Here is a 19,511-nt window from a genome sequence, read left to right on the forward strand (position 1 = left end):
CTCACTCTCTGCCCAGACTGATGTCAGGCGCTTGGCCCTGCATGTGCCTCTGCAAATGTCAGCTGTGGGCCTTCCATTGATGCCTCCCTCCACACTGAGCTGATTGGTGTCCTGGGTGGGAGCTGAGGGTCTCACCTCCTTCCTGTCCCCAGCAGCCTTTCTGGCAGAGGCCGCCCCTGCCCCACTCTGCTCTTGACCTGTTGGAAACTGGTTGTGCAGGTGCCTGCACCTCGGGGGCCTCTTCTGTTCCCTGGTCCTCAGGTCTGTTCCCTGCAGCACCAGCACTTGGCCAACCAGTGCTCTGAAGCCAGCCTCTGCCGGCTCTCTGGGCTTCCTTCTTTCTGCTCAGGTTGGCTTTGCGTGTTCTCTTAGGGTGACATGTGAATTGGGGATTGTTTTCTTCCTATCAAGGAGGACACTGGAACTTGCAGCATGGCTTTCTTTGGGATGAATGAATTATGTTCTGTTATTCCAATTTTATTCCCTTTTAGAGTTTTGTGGGGCAGAGATCTGGCTAGAGACCTAGGGGTGGATTCCAGGAGTAACAGGAGCTGTGCTGGGGAGGGCCAGCCCAGGACGGCACCCGCCAGGGCCACAGCTGCTGGGCTTCGCCCGTCACCCAGGCCCTCCCAGCTCCTCTTCTCACAGCCAGGTACATTCTCCTCGCCCCTCAGCCTTTGCAGGAACCAAGTCCAGACAAGGCCTGCTGTGTGGCGGGCCCTGTGCACCCAGCTCCCCAGGTGGTCACGGGCTCCCTCACTCCATGCTCTTGGGACTCGCTGCCCGGAGGGTGGACGTCTGAAGCTCAGGAGCTCCCGCTTTCCCCTGACCTCCAGCTGGGGAAGGGCCTGTTGGGACAGAGGGGTCACTGTGCCCCAGGGTAGAACAGGCACTCCAGGAACAGTTAAGGGAGCTGGGAGAACAGGTTCTTGTCACCTGTCACCCTGGGATGGGGAGTCCTGGGTGTTCTCCACTTAAGTGGGACATCCTACTCTCCCAATCCTCAGCCTCAACCCTTGATTGTGGAACAATAGGCACAACATCCCTTTTTGCTGTTGAGACAGGGTCCTGCCAACCTGCTGAGGCTGGCCTTGAACTCTCCAGCCTCTTGCCTCAGCTTCCCGAGTCCCTGGGAGGACAGGTGTGCACCATTGTCCCTGGGAGGACAGGTGTGCACCATTTTGAAGTGCACATCTGTGCTCACAGGACACACTAACAGTGAAGGGGGCTTGCAGCATAGTGTCCCCAGCGTGGTCCTGGTAAGGCATGGACGCAGCTGAGCACAGGACAGGTGCTGGAGGCTGTGCACCCATCTCATGACAGGGCTGCCTGCGGCTCAGGGACAGGGAGGGACAGGCTCCGTTTGCCTCCACTTGCAGTGTGAGGTGGAAGGACTGTGTGGAAATGCGTTTGCAGAAAGCCTTTGTCAGGAGAGCAGAAAAGAGCCCCTAGACCAAGAAGAACTGTCAGGAAGGCGGTCAGTGTGGCCAGCACCCTCCCAAGTCACCTGAGAGGCGGCCATGTGTAACCCGCACTCCTGCTTGTCATTCCCCAGTGACAAATTCCATCTCAGGGTTTTCCCAAGTGCTTTGAGATAGGATAGTTTATTGGGTTTTGAAAACGTCCTTGGAGACAGAGCATTTCACTAAATCTTCTATCCTTTCAGCTCTTCTCCAAGGCCACAGAACAAATTAAAGACCATACCCTGCAGGACACAAGGGAAGGAGCTCAGTGCCTCAGGGAGGGGACACCTCTGTGCCAGGCACCGCTGTCCCCTGCACTTGTCCCCAGGAGGGGGTGGGAATCAGGGTGGCAGGGATGGGCTTGCAGCCTGGATCCCCATGGGTGCTCCATCACTAATCCACGTAGATCACACAGGGAGGTGGGTTGTCCCGACAGAAGTCGAACCAAAAAGCTTCCTCTGGCGAAGGCCTGCTCATTCTGCAGAACAGAAAACAGCCCTGTGTCAGTCACACTGAAAATCTCACCTTGGTCCCTCACTTCCTCCAGGCAGAGCACAGAGATCCTGGGATGCTCCAAGGGACAGACGCCCCGTGATGAGCGGAGGTGGCTGGTGAGAGTTCAACACCTGGACTCCACCCTCCCAAACCCCAGTTGTCGCTTGGCCAATTTCTGTGACGTCAACTCTCCACTGGACCACATCCGATCTCAGGCTGCCAGTTAGACGCCACTGACCAGTGTTGCTGTGGGAAGCCCCAGTACACGGACACGCGCACACCCACACGTACACACAGGCACACACAGACCCGGGGTTTGGGGGCGAGAAGCCAAAGGAGTTGGAGTTATGCTTTACAGAGACAAAATGGTAACAATTTCTGTGGCCTGGGTGTCCCACCACATCTTGTTCCATTTTCAGAGCCACCCCGAGGACTCCACATCCCCACGACTGGGGAGCAAGACGCTGAACCTCGTCAGCTGAGCCAGTGACCAGACGCGGTGTAGGCAGGACCCGAGGCCCAGTGATTCTCTGGGCCCCGCCTGCACCCCACGACACACTGACTCGGATATGACAGGCTCGGGGCCCCCGTGTCCTGCTTCTTCTGTGGACACATGTGTCTCCTGTTTGAGATGCCTCCATATGCCACTCCCTGGCGTAAACCCCGTCCCCATGTACTGTCCCCTCAATGCGCATCTTGGCAAGACGCTCCAGGGAGTGGGAAGAGAGCAGTGCTGGCCATTGAGTTCCAACGTACCTGGGTCACTGGACGCACATCCTCAAGCCCGCCTCATGCCATTACTGCTACTTGGCAGAGAGAAGATGGTAATTGGAGAGGACAAGAGCTTTGCCCAGGCCTCGAGCTGGACACATGGGGCCAGAACTGAGATGCAGACCCCCAAGGCTCAGGACACACAGCCAAGTCCGTCCACCATCGACATCGCCCCCCCGCACTCGACACTCTGGATGGCTCCCCAACGTCTGGAGGGAGAGCCACGGGCCCAGCACCCAAGGGTCCCCCACAGTGCGAGGACACACTGCACACTAGGCACCACGTCCCCACAGGAGGAACACTGCGCACTGGGGCGGGGGGCTACAGTTCTAAGTCCACGGGCTCCTTTCTAGAAGCCGGGGGCCGATAGCTGCCTGGGATTGCTTTGGTCCTGAGGGTGGAGAAGAGTGATGTGTCAATGGTGTATCCCATTACACTGTTCCTAATGTGTTTACTAGTGAATTATGTAGTGCAACGGGAATGGCGTATTCATAACTGTCAATGGCACAAATCAACATACATTACACCTTTGTATAATCCAGGTCTATATTAACATAACTTACAAATATGTTTCCAAATATGAAGTTCTGTTTGTAAATACAGCTCCTTCTCAGGTCACGGTGGGATGGCATTGATCAGCCAGTGTGTAGGTTCGGATGTGAGGTGTCCCCCAGAAGCTCACGTGTGAGACAGTGAAAGAAGGTCCGAGGAGAAATGATTGGCTTGTGGGAGCCTCAACCCACTCAGTGCATTCGGCCCCGTGGGTTAACAGAGTGGTGACTGGGGCCAAGGGTGAGGCTGGAGGACGGGGCCTTCGGGGTCCTGCCTTTGGGGTAGATGTTGGTGTCCGGAGAGGGGCGTCTCTGCCTCCTGGTCACCCTGCCGTGCGGGGCTTCCCTCAGCCACTCTCCTCCGCCATGATGCCCTGCCTCACCTCGAGCCCCGACCACGGGAGCTGGCCTTCTAGGGACTGAGACCTCTGCAACCGTGAGCCCCAAAATGGACTTTTCCTCCTCTGCGGTTGCTCTGTCAGGTGTTCTAATCACAGCAGCGAAAAGGCTACGACCCCACGGCAGGCTGAAGAGGTTGTCAGACACACACACACACACACACACCTCACAGCCTGACCCACTGAACCCCACACTCCACCTAGCTCACCTACGGCCGGGCAATCACCCAGCACCCAGCTTCCTGGGTAATAGCGGACAGGACGCCTCACATATTGCTGAACTCTGCACTGAGAGGGGGAACCGTGTGCACGGGTGCCTTTTTGCACCACTGAAAAGCCAAGCATTGTAGGTCACCCCTCCATCCGCATGAGTGTAAAGTTCTAGTTATGATTTGGGATGCAGTGCCTGGCCACATCACAGGGCACGCACCGCAGTTGCAGCTCACCTGAGCTTGCGCAAGACACACCTAGGCCCCCTCGCGGCCTCGCACAACAGCATCACGCCACGGGGGCTGAGGGCGTTGCCAGTCACGTCCAGTTCATGCAGAGTCTGACTGTGGGCAATGACAGAAGCCAGGTCCTCACAGCAAGCTCTGGTCAATTGGCAGGAATCCAGGCTGCAACAGAGAGGATGTGAGGAGTGGCCCTGGGTGGTTCCAGCCAGACCACCCAGGCTCACTCGGCAGCCCCTGGGCCTCCCCCGTCCTCTGTGATAGAGTCCTTTCCCCAGCCCTTGGACAGGGACCAGGGCCGAGAACCTCACTCTGAGTAGTAACCTGGCACCCTGGAAGCAAGGTTCTGCAGTTCTGGGCCTCCCCTCGGATGCCTGCTAGGTGTCTCTCCCTCTTGCACTGGTTGTCCAACCCGAGGTCGCTCTACCTCTGCCCCACATCCCCCGCCCCTTCTACTTGGAGAGAACTTCTCCAGAGTTGCCGAGGCTGGCCTTGAACTTGTGATCCTCCTGCCTCAGGCTCCCTAGCCACTGGGAGGACGGGGGGACCCAACACACCAGCCTGGTACACCTCCTGATCTCGTGGAACCCCAAGGCGCTGCTCAGGGCTGCACTGTGTCCCTCAGAGGGCCCGTGTTGAAACCCCAGCCCAGGTGTGACGGCACTGGAGTCTTTGTGGAGGCACTGAGGGGGAACCCAGTGGGCTCCAACTGGTGTCCCTGCAGGAACAGGAAGTCCAGGCGCCCACAGGCCCAGAGGGAAGACTGCGGACAGGGAGGAGGCGGCACCGGGAGCCAAGGAGCAGCCCTGGGCACCTTGAGCTGGGACTCCCGGCCTCCAGAGGCCTCCAGAACCTAGCAACGTGCGCTCAGGGCATCTGTCTCTTGGTCTGTGCACGTTGCTAGTGCAGCCTGATGAGCACATGCAGATGCTGTGTCAGAGGCCGGACTAAGCATTAAATGAGACGTGGGCTGCCTCAGGGTCGTCCCCAGCTGCCAGCCAGCCTGCCCGACAGCCCAGGGAGACCAGCCATTCCCAACCAAGGCAGTGGGGTGGATGGATGTGCACCAGCAGCAGGCTGGTGCGGCTGCCCTCAGTCTCCTCCTGCCCATCAGCCTGTCCTTCTGCCACCGTGAGGATGCACCCGCAGCTTCCCAGCACCCACCTGAGTTCCTGTAAGCCGCAGTTGGGGTGCAGCAGAGCTTTGATCAGCGGCCCCACGCCAGCATCTCCTATGTTGTTGCCCCCAATCTTCAGGATTCTCAGGTTCAGGTTGCTGGCGAGGACGAAAGCCAGGTCCTGACAGCCCCTTGGAGTGATCTTGCACTGCTTCAAACTGCATGGCAACATACAACGCAGAGACCCATTATCCCGGGCCTGGAGGAGGCCGAAAAGGCTCAGAATAGACTAGGCGCAGGGAGAGAAGAACCAGAACTAAGAACCATTACAGCCATGTCCTGGAAGGAGAGTGTGCGACAGTCCTCCACGTTTAGATTTCATTATCAACCTCTTCTTCACCGGGTCGAGGAAGTTCCTAAACGTTCATAATTTTCCTAGAGTTATACTAAAGGGATAGGTCTGAATGCCGACTTTGTCTTTTAGGCAGATTTTTACTTTTAACCAATTCGTATAGAGTTGCCCGCACTGACCTTTTTCTAAGCATCTCCTTTGGGAGGTGGGGAAGGGCCCAGGGCCCTGCAGCTGCCCAGCCTAAGCTCTGTCTGCGAGCCCCACCCTCCCCCTGAACTTTCTGATGCTGGGACAATTCCCTCAACAGAGTTTTGGAATTCGCTTACTGCAGGGCTCCTTAGTGCCTCTGCATTTCACCAACGGCACTACACAGCACTTGTCCTTTCCCACCTTCCAGCTGTCGCTGCTGTCAGGACTACCGTGTCCTCCAGTGTCCCTGTGGGGCTCTCCTCTCTTTGCCGTCTGCAAAAGCTCTGACAAAACTGCTCTTCCATGAGGGTTTAGTGAGAGTCGCTGGTGCAGGCTTCTTTCTAAGCCACACTGGGCGGCTGATCTCGTTGTGTGCATGGTTTGGAAGCTTTCCTGCTTCCCTGCAGCTGAGCACTGGACGGCAGCTCCTCTGTCCCGAGATGCGCCAGAGTGTAAGCCAGGTAGAGTCTCAGGACAGAAATGTACAGAGCCTCACTGATTCCTGTGTGGATTACATACTGGAGCCATAGCACTTGTTACACGGGTAAGTAAGCTGCATTAACTGGTTTGGGACTTGACACGGAACCCCCAAGTGGTTAACCACTCAGCCACTTCCCCAGCCCTTCTTATTTAGAGACGGGGTCTCACTGAGTTGCTTAAGGCCTCGCTCAGTTGCTGATCAACTCCTGATCCTCGAGCCTCCTGAGCCGCTTGGATGAGGAGAGTGTGCCACCACGGGATCCAGCTAGTCAACTGATTCAACTTCCCTGCTCAATTTCACCTTTGTGTACTGCAACTCCAACATTTCACACAGCATGCAGGGCCGGCACCACACTCTGCGGGAGAAGGTGGACACAAGTGGCCCTCTGCAGAGAGCAGCAACGAACTTACACTCTTCTGGCCCTTTCGGCTGTCGGTGCCACCTGCTTCTTTACTTCTCTCCTGTTCCCTGCATCTCTGTGGTTTGGCAATTGAGACAATGTTGAGCTGGGCACACTGGCTCACGCCTGTAACCCTAGGGGTCTGGGAGACCAAGGCAGGAAGATCCCAAGTTTGAGGCCAGCCTCGGCTATTTGGCAAGACCGTCGTCAATTTAGAAAGTCCCTGCTCTTGGTCAAGAACAAGTTTTAGAAGAGGACTGGGGTGTAGTCCCGTGGCTGAGCACCCCTGGGTTCAGTCCCCGGTACCTCTTGGGCACGTGTCCCCATCGTTGGCCACTCTTTCTTCCATTAGTTCTAACCCACTGCGCAAAGCATCTATGAGGTGAACACTGACCCTCATCTCTAGGTTTTCCAGTCTCTGCTCTTCCACGGGGTCCCTGTTCCTCAGAGTTGAAAGGTGATCTTTTGTTGAAGCAGAACACGCAAGGGTTTGACCCACGAGTCTGAGGTTGGGGGACCTCTCTCTTGTCTTCTCACCACTGTTCCTGATCTCCTTGGAGCTTAGGTTCTTTTCAGTGGGTTGAATTTATTGACCTTGGAAGATCCATTTGGAGAATGTCAAGGTCACGGCTCATGTCCCCCATCATCTGCCCCCACAGAGGATTGTTCCATGGATTTTTACAGGGGTCTGGCCGACACTAGTTTGGGATTCTTGATTTTTAATCCAGTCTGAAGGATTTGGGGAGAACCTCACGCGACCTACACTTCGACTACAGCTTAGGTTTATTCCTCGTCCATTTTTAAATATTGTGCTGAGGTTGTAGTGGCTTCTTTCAGAGACTGACCGGCATCTTAACTCACCACTGCAGGAAAGAGATCGCATCTCCTGCTCTTCTACGATGGCATCCAACGACCCTGCAGCCTGGACCACGAGGTTCACGCTCACATTTCCTAAGGGATCAGGTGAAACCTCCCCCACCTCCCTGGAGCCTGGAATTCTCAGGGAGGCACCTGATCAGGACGCAATGACCTCCCGCTTCCCGGAATTCTGTCGGGAGGCTCCCTGGCTTTATCAGCCTGAATCCCCACAGGATGGTGGGTCCCCCTCACCACGTTTCCCCTGGAGGGTGGGCTCTGTTTCCCTCCTGATGACACAGGTTCACCTTGGGCACACAGGCCCGTCATCTAGGCCGACGCTCTGCCCACCACAGGGCCCTTCCCTGGGTCACCATGCCTACGCCCCTGAAGGACCTGCCCCAATATATGCATCTGAGGTTCACAGGAGCATCTCTACCCGAACCTCAGCCTGAGAGCCTTCAGCCTTCCTGGGAAAGGCACGGACACTGTCCTTCCTGAGCAGGGTGCCTCCCCAGCCAGGGGCAGGGCCTGGCCACCAGGCCACCCTCCACGGCCTACCACAGTGTCTGCAGGCGGCAGGTGGGCTGTCGCAGGGCCTCACACAGCTGTGCCACTCCCTTGTCCATCAGGGGGTTGCTGCTGAGGTCCAGATGGCTCAGGTTTGTGTTTCTCAGGAGAACCTCAGAGAAGTGTGGGCAGAAGTGCTCACAGATCTGGCAGCCGGCCATCCTGGGGGGGAGGCAGGGGACAGCAGTTCACGTGAGGGCCCAGGTCCCAAGGATGGCTCACCTGCACGCTCAAGGTGGTCTTTCTGTGGTCCTGTGTATGAACTCAGTGGGACCCAATCTCCCCTTTGACTGCTCCCTACCCACATGAGACAAGCAGGAGGAACCAAACCCACACAGAGCCTCATGAGAAAACCAGGGGTGAGAGGCACAGCTCAGATGCGAGAATCTGTCAGTTCTAGTTCCGACTCTGCATCTCACCCCGCCCTGGGACAAGCCATCTGCCCCCTGAGGCTGTTGCCCAAAGCACTGGTGACAAACAGGGTGACGGGCATGGGTCATCTCAGGTACCAGATCCTCAGCTTGTCAGGTTCTGGAGAATCCTAACAGGTTCTAATGGCTTCTTAGAAGGAACGCTCTGCCACTTTGGGAGAGCCAGGGGTACAGGAAAGAACAGAACAGAGGTGGCAGCGGGGTCCCCACAGGGGCCGCTTCTGCTGCCGTTCACAGAGGGGCAGCCCGCAGCCGGGAGGCCCACTGACTGCAGGAGAGCAGCAGACCCTGGACCTCGAGCCGTGGAGCCTCAGCTGGTGTCCTGAAGCCCTGCTGCGGTCTCAGCTGGTGGACAGAGCGCAGAGACCCGGGATCCTGCGTGCCCCTTGCCCACCCAGTCCACTTACACCAGCGTCTTCAGAGTGCAGTATGGGTGGTACAAGGCTGCGCACAGTGTGGGCACACCCTCAGCGAGCTTGTTATCACTGAGGTCCAGCAACGTCAGCTTCCTGTTTATCTCCAGCATCGAGGCCAAGGCCTTGCAATCCGGAGCAGAGAGGCCCGAGTCCTGAAGCCTGCAGGGAGGAGACACCACATGCTCTGGGCTTCCCTGCCTGGACTGGCCCCTGGTGCTAGTCCTGCCAGGGCCTGTCCTTCACAGAGCCTCCTGGGGAATCCTGTCATCACCCCAGCCCCCGTCTGCACAGCCTGGCCCAGACTCAGTCACTCTGTGCTTACCCACCAAGTCACTTCCCCGACCCCAGGGCAGCCCCACACAGGATCCTTGTCCTGCAAGGCCCCTCCTGCTCCCCAACCTGTGCCTCCCACCACACCAGGCAGTCTTCCTGGAGGACTCAGGATGCTGTCCCCAGCACGTCCCCTTTCCAACTACTGCCCCACTAGGGTGGGGTTGGCGTTGCTCAGGGAGAGTGCCACCCTCCTCCCCAGCATAGGTGATGTCTCCTAGATAGCATCCCACGGAGGAGTTGAGCCTGAGGGGGGGTCTCTGACTGTAGTCGTGACTCCCATCTCGGGGGCTATCCCTGCACATGGGCACACACATGCACTAAGCCCTGAATGACAGAATGGACACATTCACAGCCTACACAGGTGCACGTCAATGCAGGTATGAACGCCAAGACTCTGACCACAGCCCTGACATTTCCCCAGGGTGATTCTGCAGCAGCTCCTGGGTCTAAAGATGCCTGTGGCTTCAAGATATTTTCAAGAAGTGAAAACAATAGGATTTGGCCCACATCATACCCTACCTCCAAATTAATTCAAAATGGATCACAGATTGAAACCTCAGAGTCTAAATGATAGGGCTGGGGTTGCAGCTCAGGGGTACAGCCTTTGCCTATCATGTGTGAGGTTCTGGGTTTGAATCTCAGCGCCACCTAAAAGTAAAAGCCCATTAACAAGGAGAACACATTAGACCAAACTTCCCAACAACGAAAAAGTTCAGAAAATGATCTGAGACCTTGGGGTAGGCGATGGTCTCTCGCAGGCTACACAAAACACACAGGAGAGCACAGAAACAAGAGGTGGTCCCTGAGACCGTACAGAGCGGGGCTGTGTGCCAACCAGACGGCTCGGCTCCCACATCGCGAAGCCTGCACCCACAACGCAGAGGAACCCTCTGGACTGCGCAACAGAGACCACTCGCTCCAAAAGCGAATGCTCGGGTGAGGGTGGACGTCCCTCCAAGGAGACACACAGACGTCCAGGAGAAAGCAGGACAGCATGGGAGGGCGTCATGCCCCCAGGGCAGGCCATGGCAACAGCAGCACAGCCAAAGGCAAGAGCAACCTCACCACTGTCCAGGGCAGACCAGAAACTAGGCAGCAGGTCCCGGCAGGGGCCTCGGACTCAGCCAGGAAAGGACTGAGGCACGGACGGGGCAACAGGGAGGGCAGCGTGGCAACCTTGCGCTCAGGGACTCAAGCTGTTCCTGAAGGATCCCAAGCCGTGAGTCGACGGAGACACGACGACGTGCAGAACACGAAGTTCCATCAACCCTGAAGTGCGTCCGTGGGTCCCGGGGATGGACACCAGAGGACGGGCATGCACTCGTGGGTAGGGTCTCCTCCTAGGTCCCGCAGACCTTCCAGAATCAGAAGGTTGTCATGGCTGCACACCCCTGAGCCTCTGCTAAGACCTCTAGATTCACTCTTCAAAGCTCGGGGTTTCAGGGTGCGTATTGTACCGGACCAAGCTCGATGGGCAAAGGGATCTGGGTCTTCATGCTCTCAAGGGGAGTGCCCAGGGCACGCACTACCCAGGTGGCTCAGAGACTTATTTGGCGCTCGCCGCGGAGGCAGGAGGTGCTGTGAGAAAAGGCCCGGAGTGCCGTGACGCGCGTGCGCTTGCGCTTGCGCAGGTCCTAGCGTCGCTGGCTTCCCCTCTGCGGGCACCCTCTGGCGCCATGTGCTGGGCCGACGCCTCAGGGGAAGACGGTCCCCGAGGGGACGGCGCCGGGAAGGCTGCGCTTGTATGACGGGGATGCGGCAGCTCCCTCGCATCTGCGACCCAGCCCCAGGAGTGCGCCATGGACCGAGCGCGGGGGTCCCGCCTTCGAGGCAGCGTGGGAGCCTCGCCCGCACACCGCCCGCGTCGGACCTGCACATTTTCGGGTTTTGGGTTTCTGCGTCTGCCGGCGCGAGAGGCGCGCTCACGGCCCGGAAGGTCGGGGGAGCGGGAGGTCTCCGCGAGCCGGTGAGCACGCCCCGGCGCCGCTCCTTCCCTCCTCCGCGACGGCAAGAGCGGCCGGTGCCGCGCTGGGGAGGGAGGCGTCCCTGGGCGCCTGCGGGGCTCCTTCCCGGCGCGGGCGGGCGCAGTGGGCCCTGGCCAGCAGAGGACGCTCGCCCGGGGCATGAGGCTGGTGGCGCCTCCTGCCCGGGCTCTCTGGGGTCTGGGTGTGGGACGAAAGGCGGCAGGGTCCCCGAGGTGAAGCGAGAACAGGAAGCAGGAGAAGGGCTGCCGGGGTGGGCCGTGTCCAGCAGACTTAATTGCGGGACATCATAACAAGGAGAGGAGTGCTTCCCTCTGAGCAGTCACATCCACCTACTGGAGCCAGTGAAGGAAAGTCGTCAAAAATTAACGACCCTCAGCACCACATAAAAATAAGTAAGATAAAGCTAACTGTGAGTACATAATGTATATATAAAAATATACATGTATTTAGAATTTGTAAGTATATACTGTAAATATATGTATTGTATATGTGTTGAAAATATATATATGTTAAATTGTTTTAAAAAAAAAAAAAAGGAGTGCCCAGAAAAACAGCAGAGAAACAGCTGTCGGAAGTGTGTGAACATCACTGGGCACGGTGAGGGCCCCCACCAACGCCAGAATATCAGCGGCTAGGGAGGCTGTGTCCGGAGAACCTGGAATTCAGAGCCACCCTCAGCAGCTTATTGAGGCCCTAACACTTGGGGGCGTGGCTCGGAGGTTAAGTGCCCCTGGGCTCATTCCCCACACCAAAAAAAAAAAAAAAAAGACCTGAAGTTGTGGGCACCAGAGAGCAAAGAGGATGAGTCCTTATTTGATTAAAAATGCTTGAAGCAGAAAGAGAGCACACAGTTTCCGGGAGAGAGGCCAGGGGCTGGCCAGGAAACCCTCCCCAGGAAGTCCAGGTGACATGACGGGCCTCCAGGCCTGCCTGGTCACTATCCAGCCTCTCCTGCCTCCGCCCATCACCAGAGGTGAGCACCACCAGGCCTCTAACACCACAGTCTTCCCATCTTGAAACCTCAAAATGAAACCCTGTGGTCCACTCCTGAGTTAGACTCTTTCCACCACCAATATTGGAGATTTGTCCAAAAGGTTACCTGGGGTTATAGGCCAATCGCATGGATCGGAGAATGTAACCAAAGGTTTCTTGTCCATTGAGGGAAATTTCCACTTCTCAGGCCTTAGGGGGTCCTGCCCTAAATGTCCCAGTGTCCCTCTCTCCCCAAACTGAGCCACCAACACCGGAAGCACTTCTCCTGGGTTACGTTGTGCCCAGACTGTGCCACAGCTGAAGTGGGGTTTTGCAAAGCGCCCGACTCGATTTAGAAACTAACTTCCCTGTCCTGGTCTCGATTTCTGGAGACCAGACCTCTGTTCCCAAGGGACAGGAAATAGGACAGAGATGCCCACGTGAAAGGAGCCTAGTCTTCTCTGGAGTCCACCCCAAGGCTGGCGGGCAGCACTCACAGTAGCTCCTGAAGGTTGCACACCGGGTTGCACAAGGTACTGCAGAGGACCCAGACCTCATCGTGGGAGAGCTGGGTGGAGGTCATGCTCAGGTGTTGCAGGTTTGGGTTACTGGTGAACACCTCAAAGAAAATCCCGGTCTCACAGAAAAAGGAAACTTTTCTTGTCCTGCAAAAGCAAAGGAGACTCTGCATGATTCTGATCCACCCAACTCCAGCAGCGCAGCGTGAACGCCTGCTGTGGTCACCCCTGCACCATAAGTGACCCATCGGCCACTTCCACGACCCAATGGCCTGGGTGGGTTTTCCCCCAAAGGCCACGTTTGGAGACGGTGTGGTTGGCAGAACTAGAGGAAGCCATGGGGTCTTCCTTCTTCTAGGGGAAGCAGAGCCCAGGGGGCCTCTGGGACCCACAATGCACACACAGGCCGACCACCAAGGGAGAGCTTCCCGGGCAGCAGGGCTCTGGGCTGAGACACCTCCCTGGGGTCCAGCCTCTTCCTCAGGCTGGCAGGGAGGTCAGCAGTCTCCACGCCCCAGGCCCATCTTCAACTCACTCGAGCCTCTGCACGGGGCACGTGGTCTGTCGCAGCTGACAACACAGGATCAGCAGCGTCCACCTGCTGAGTTTGCTCTCCACCACCAGGAGTTTCTGGAGATGCTCATTGGCGGTGAGCACACAGCAGATCTGGCGCCACCAGAGGAGAGTACGGCTTGACCTGTAACAGGAGAGACGAGAGGTTCTCCACAAGGTCACCTCAAGGCAGTCACAGCCTCTGAGCACAGTGTCAGCTGCTTGGACCCCAAGAGGGGGAGAACGAGGTCAGCTCTCCTCCTGGGGTCACTTCTCGCCCAGGACCTTGGCCATGCTGCAGCCTTACAGGCCTGTGCTGCCCAAGGGCCGGGGCTCCTGACACCAGGGCAGGGCCAGGGACGCCTCTGAGCATCCTTCAGCTCAGGACAGCCCCCAGCAAGGCCATAGCCCACCCAGGCCACCTAGGTCCTGGGGTGGGAGACCCTCCCTTGTTATCAGTGGAGGCTGCTTAGAGGAAAGAGGAGGCAGGAGGCCAGAGCCAGCCTCCCGCCAGATCTCCTGGCCTCCAACTTGGCCCTGGCCCCATCCCGACCCTGCCATCTTGGTGGGCTGACGTGACCTGTGTGTCCCGTTTCCTCCCTGCAGCACCACACTAGGAGGGTCCACCTGGTGGCTGACAGAGTCAACCAGGAGTTTCAGAACACAGCAGCACTAGTCTGCAGAAGGGAGGACAGGGTTCTGGAGCCTGGTCCCAGGGAGTGACCCAGCGTGAAGCCTGGTGAGGGCCTGGAAGGGAAAGAAAGGGATCGCGCCCCAGGGAAGTCGGCCTCCTCCCTCAGTACAGTCCTTATTGCTGCTTTGGTGAGGAGACCCATGCAGCTAGGAAAGGCCAGGCTCAGGGACGAGGCCACGGGCTCCCCACGAGAGCTGCCGTGCACCGAGAGCACACGTGCCCCATCCACAAGCACCATGGAAAGACTTGGGAGGAGGGACCCAGGGCTGGGGCTCAGCGGTGGAGCCCTGCCCTGCACCTGGGGGCCTCAGGGCTGGATGCTCAGCACCAAGTCAAAATGAGATAAAGAAAGCTATTGTGAACATCTAAGTAAAGATAATTTAATTAAAAAAAAAACAGTATAACAAACATGATTCAAGGGCTTCTTCTGGAGTTTTCTGGACAGAAAAGGCAGGCAGTGACCCCAATCCACGTGAAACGCCCCGTCACCAACACCCTGTGAGCACACACACAGATTCTGAAAAAGGGTGGAAAGAAAGTGACGGCAGGGACTCACATGGGGTTTGGTCCCCTCTCTTCCGGAAAGATTTCTGGGACTGAGACAGTGAGCTCCCTCAAGCTGTAGCAGTATTTTAGGCAGTAGGCAGCAACCGCCAAGTCTGGCCTCTCCCGAAGGGGGAAATGGGCCTCGCGGAGGCTGCTCATGAGGTGGCTGGCAAAGGCGTCACTCTGCACCTCGAACAGGGCATAGAAGAGCAGCAGGAACTCCACCTGCTCCTCAGGCTCCTTGATCTCCACCAGACTCCTCAGACATCCCAGGAGCTGGGGCGCCAACTCCCGTGACCTCTGCATCCCAAGAAGGGCATCCAGCCTCTGGTGCTCACTTCCATATACGAGGCCAAAGAGGAAGCAGCCCAGGAACACCCAGCTGGCTCTGTCTTTCCTGAAGTATGTGAGCAGCAGTGCATCTATGGGCCTCACGGCCCGGCTGGGGTGGTCGCGGGAGCTGTCCAGCAGGTAGTACATGGCCGCACAGAACTCCTGCATGCACATGTGGATGAAGCAGTAGGAGCTCCCGGACTCGCTGTACTTCCGGAAGAGCCTGAGGTCCAGCAAGGTGGTGGTATCAGTGTCCGCAATCCCGTTCCTCCTGAGCTCCTCTTCGCCAAACACCCACGTGTCGGTCCACATGCCCTCCGCGGCCAGGGAACACAGCGCCTTCAGCAGGCCTTGGCCCTGCTGGCTGGGCCGAATAGCGCCCTTGGGTATGAATGCTTGAAACATGAAAGACAGGAACACAGAGCTGGACCTGCAGCAGGTGGCTGCCAGGTCCCTCCCGCGCTCCATCTCCTGTTTCAGAGAGGTGCACATCATCCAGCAGAGGAGGGGGACGTGGCACATGGTGAAGAGATGCTCATTGCTTTGCACCCAGCTGAAGGCTGCCATGGCTCGGCCCCTGTCTCCAAAGGAGCAGCAGAAATACTGCTTCACATGGCTGGCCTGGAAGGATCTGAGATCTTGCATGTTTGGGTGGTCCAGTTTGCTCTCCAGACCTTCTGGGCGCATGGGCATGGCAGCCAGGAGCAGAGCCGACTCTGGGAGAATCTTCCTCCTCAGCAGGCTGCTCAGCACTGTCTTCACTGAACGCTCCTCCCTCCAGTCACGGCACAGCTCCGACTCGGGCTCCATCAGGGTGCACAGCAGCTCCTCTAAGCTGTCGACGATGAACAGGATCCTCTCTGGTTGGGCCACAATGTCCGCCAAGGGGACAGAGTCATCGGGCCATTCTCTGCAGATGAGCCTGGCCAGGCTGGTCACCCTCAGCTGCTTCAGTTCCCGGCAGCATAAGTAGAAAATGAAAGAGAATTTGTCCCGATAGAGGGTACCGTCTGACCAGGCCAGCATCACCTTCATCAGGAACCTCGTTTTCCCCATTCTTTGTAATGCCTTGAGGACGACCGTGTGAGGCCTCCTGGGTACCCTTGGAGTGAAATACTCTTCCAGACTTTCATGCTCTTCACTGGTCAATGTCTGGTCAAAGCAGCCAGGGATCTCAGTGAAGGCGTCCCTGGACCACATTCGGATGAACTTCTTCTGTATGTGAGCTCGATAGGCATTTGCTGGTCAGCAAGGGCAAGAGAAAAACACAGCACGTCAGAGTTCCACCCCCGCACAACCTGAAGGCTTCAACCCGAATCTCTCCTATGGGAAACAATGTCCTCAGGGCCTGCAGGCTGTGGCCACAGCCTAAACCACCAACCAGACAGCCCTGAGGGTCAAGGCCTGCCAGGCCAGCTGCAGACCCACACACACACCTGTTCATCTCTACCAGGAGAGCAAGGAACTGCAGAGCCCTGCTGGCTTCCAATTGAAGAGAGTGGAATGCACGCCAAACCAGGGAGGGGCCTCCCCATGCGGAAGCAGGAGCTCTGTGTGGGGACAGGACCCTGCCTCTGGGCTATGGTGCTGCCCAACAAGGGGTTAGCACAGGAGGAAGGCCTGGCCTGGCCTCTGTGTCTAAGAGACTGGCACAGCCTGTGTCTCCCTGGAGGGAGCCTGGTGCTCTAGATGTGACAGGGCCTCCGATTCACCCCAAGTCCATCCTGATGAGCCTTCCCGTCCATGGCAAGGCAGAAGGTAGAAGTATCCAATCAAAAGCCAAAGAACAAAAGGGCTCCGCCTTCTAGAATCCCTTCAGGCTGAGCTGAGGCTGGGTCCTGCTCTGCAGTCGCCACAGGCTCTGGTGACACGGGAAGGCTGGGGTGCTGAGTGACATCAGGTGGCAGACAGGTGAGGTTGAAAGGGCACAGAGGGCCGCAGGAAAGCGGGAAGTGCACAAATGAAGACCAAGGAATTTAGCAAGGATGGCTGGGCCAGCTCTCAGGTTAAGAAGAGAGAGCTCCAAAGGACTCCACAGAGGAAGGCAGCCAAGACCAAGGTCACTCCCTGAAGGACCACAGTCAGGGAAGGACCAAGTTTGCACAAGGAGAGAGCCTTATCCTGAGGGTGCAATGGGGGTCCTGGGGGAGGCGGGGAGACCACCTGTGGCGGAAAGCACTATTAAACAGGCAGAGCCGGAAAGCCAGAGCCGAGGAAAGCGGCTGGCCAAGAGGCCAGGACCTCAGGGACACTATGCAGGACCAGCGTGAAATGCCCCATCGGGGCACCTTTCAGCGACTCTAAAAAGACCCCTCTGGCCCCAGTACCACCTCCTGCCTAGGACACCGGGCAGCGCAAACAGGCAGAGACCCCAGACCGACCAGGCGCAGGACCGGGCGCAGCATCACCGTGAGCCTCGGGGGCTGAGCAGCCCAGGGGCCACAGCTCCCTGCCTGCTGAAATGATACACCCCCAGGGCATCCACTGAAGTCCACTGGACACCCGCATCTCAGGGCCCTTCCAAAGCCCCCCACCACACCCGACCGGTAACCTCGGATCCTGGTGCCAGGTGCAGCAGCTGTCAACTGCTACAGTCTGCGCCCAGCCACAGCCCTCTGCCTGGGGAGCTGGGCCCAGGACATTTCCCAGCTGTGGGTGGGTTTCTGGTGACCACGCCCACCTGCCCTCTCTGCCCCTGAGGTGGGGATGAGGCTGCTCCCCAAGCCTGGGCAGCTCTCCCCAAACCTGGGCAGCTCTCCCCAAGCCTGGGCAGCTCTCCCCACACCTCGGCTCCCCCTGGAGACTGTGCGCCCCAGCCCCCTGCGCTCTCCCAAGGAGCCCATCACTCACCTGAGCTCTCCCTGGAGGCCTTGTCACAGAGGTCCTTCCTGTGGATCTTGGGGAAGATACAGAGGGCCAGGTCCCACGCTGGCTGTTCCCCATAGCGCTGGGTCATCAAGCTCGCCAGGTCCTGGCGCTTGGCCTTCTTCACCTGCGCCCAGGGAATGGGCTGAAGGCCGCGTTGCACAGTCTCCTGCTGGAGCAGCTGCTTGAACTGCAGGAACTCGTTCTTCTTGAGCTCATCCAAGTACCACATGATGCGGAAGTCAGAAATGAAGGACGCTGCCATCTCGTCCAGGCCGGAGAGGATGATGCTCAGAGATGGGGACCAGGAAGGACCAGGAATCAGACAGCCTGAGGGCAACGTCAGAGTGGCGCCGAGTTACTCAGAGGAAAGGGCCTTACACAGCCTTGTGCTGGTCCTGGGTGAGGGCTGGGGACCTCCAACTGCGTCCTGTCCTCTCCTCACTGACGTGGGCATGAGAGCAGTGGTGACTGGGACACCAACCTGCGCTGGCCTTCCTGACCACCCGCATTGCCTGCAACCCAGCTCAGGCTGGTGCCCGGAGGGAGCCCTACAGAGCCCCAGGGTTAGCATCAGAGAAGCTTCCCCGGGCAGACAGACAGCCTTCTGGCACAGCCAGCTGCCACACAAAGACGGTGGCAGTCGCAGCAGGCACGGGCCTGCCCTCCCAGGCTGTGGGTGATGACCGAGCATCTCCAGGGGGCGGATGCGTGGAATAGTCCAGGAGACGCAAGCACAGCACCCCACTTTACCTGCACCTTCCACACAGACGCCGGCACAGACCCCCACAGAGGACGGTAATGGTCTCCCCAGTGACTGATGAGGAGCTAAGACCTCCAACACCCCCTCCTTCTGTCAAGAGTTCCATGGAGAAGAGCAGTGCTCAGCAGAGGATGTTGTGCAGCTGGAGGCCCGGGAGAGAGAAGCCTGGAGGGAGCCCGGACCTCACCCAGAACCCAGCAAGTCTGTGAGAAGGGGCAGGAGACCAGAACAGACGCTAGGGAGAAGCTAGGCAGTGGGACGTTAGGGGTTGGAGAGTCGCTGGACGTCACTCCTCACCAGGAGGCTGAGCACTGAACTCTGAAGGAACAGCCTGGTCCCCCCCAAACGTGGCTCAACTCACAGCACTGGTCATGCCCACCGCTGGGGACGATGCCAAGCCACAGGCCCTCTCCTGTGGTGGCCTGGGAAACGTACAGCCACCCGAGGAGACCTCTGGACCAGCCTCCTGGACTGTGAGAATAGACTCCGGCTGTGAGAGTCCCGCAGCCTAAGGAGCCTGTCACTGCGCCGGATCCCAGGGGTACGGAGCCCTTGGCAGTAAGCACCCAAGTCTGTGTTAGTGATCCCCCAGGGTCAGTGAGCCCCCGGACATCTGTGTCTTAGTCATGGGAAATGTGAACCAGGGGACAGTGGGCCATAGGACCCACAGGGACCACCCTGGTGGTAACTGGAGGGAACCTTCGGGTGGGGGGGGGCAGATCCACAGACTCTAGGCTCCTACTCTTTCTGGGTCTATAATATTTCCAAAATGGAGTCTAGAAACCTAGGGAGGAACCATCGTGATTGATGTAAGTGTGTGGGTGGTAGACATAGGTCTCAAGTAGTCTTCCCAGGGACATCTGCAGAATCCTGCACACAGCGGAGCCCTCTTCAAGCACACACACCTCATTCACAGCAACCGACTATTCCCCGAGTCATAAAGCATTCCTACCACGACAAGAAAGGCTGAAAACAGACCATCTTATTCATCGGAAACACAACAAAATCA

General features: G+C 57.9%; 1 protein-coding gene across 1 annotated transcript; it reads right to left on the minus strand.

Moving 5' to 3' along the window:
• Positions 1-1,585: 1,585 nt before the first annotated feature.
• Positions 1,586-18,004, minus strand: LOC106145490 (NACHT, LRR and PYD domains-containing protein 4). The gene is made up of 10 exons (XM_078033287.1): positions 17,725-18,004; positions 14,552-16,115; positions 13,285-13,446; positions 12,729-12,896; positions 10,940-11,436; positions 8,933-9,173; positions 8,086-8,256; positions 5,295-5,465; positions 4,125-4,295; positions 1,586-1,941 (listed from the first exon to the last, which is right to left on the minus strand). Exons 1-10 carry the CDS (start codon positions 18,002-18,004, stop codon positions 1,857-1,859), a joined length of 3,510 nt encoding a protein of 1,169 aa, XP_077889413.1. The 3' UTR covers positions 1,586-1,856.
• Between the last annotated feature and the right edge of the window lie 1,507 nt (positions 18,005-19,511).

This window comes from Ictidomys tridecemlineatus, chromosome 15 (assembly GCF_052094955.1).
Source record: "Ictidomys tridecemlineatus isolate mIctTri1 chromosome 15, mIctTri1.hap1, whole genome shotgun sequence".
Lineage (NCBI taxonomy): Eukaryota > Metazoa > Chordata > Mammalia > Rodentia > Sciuridae > Ictidomys > Ictidomys tridecemlineatus.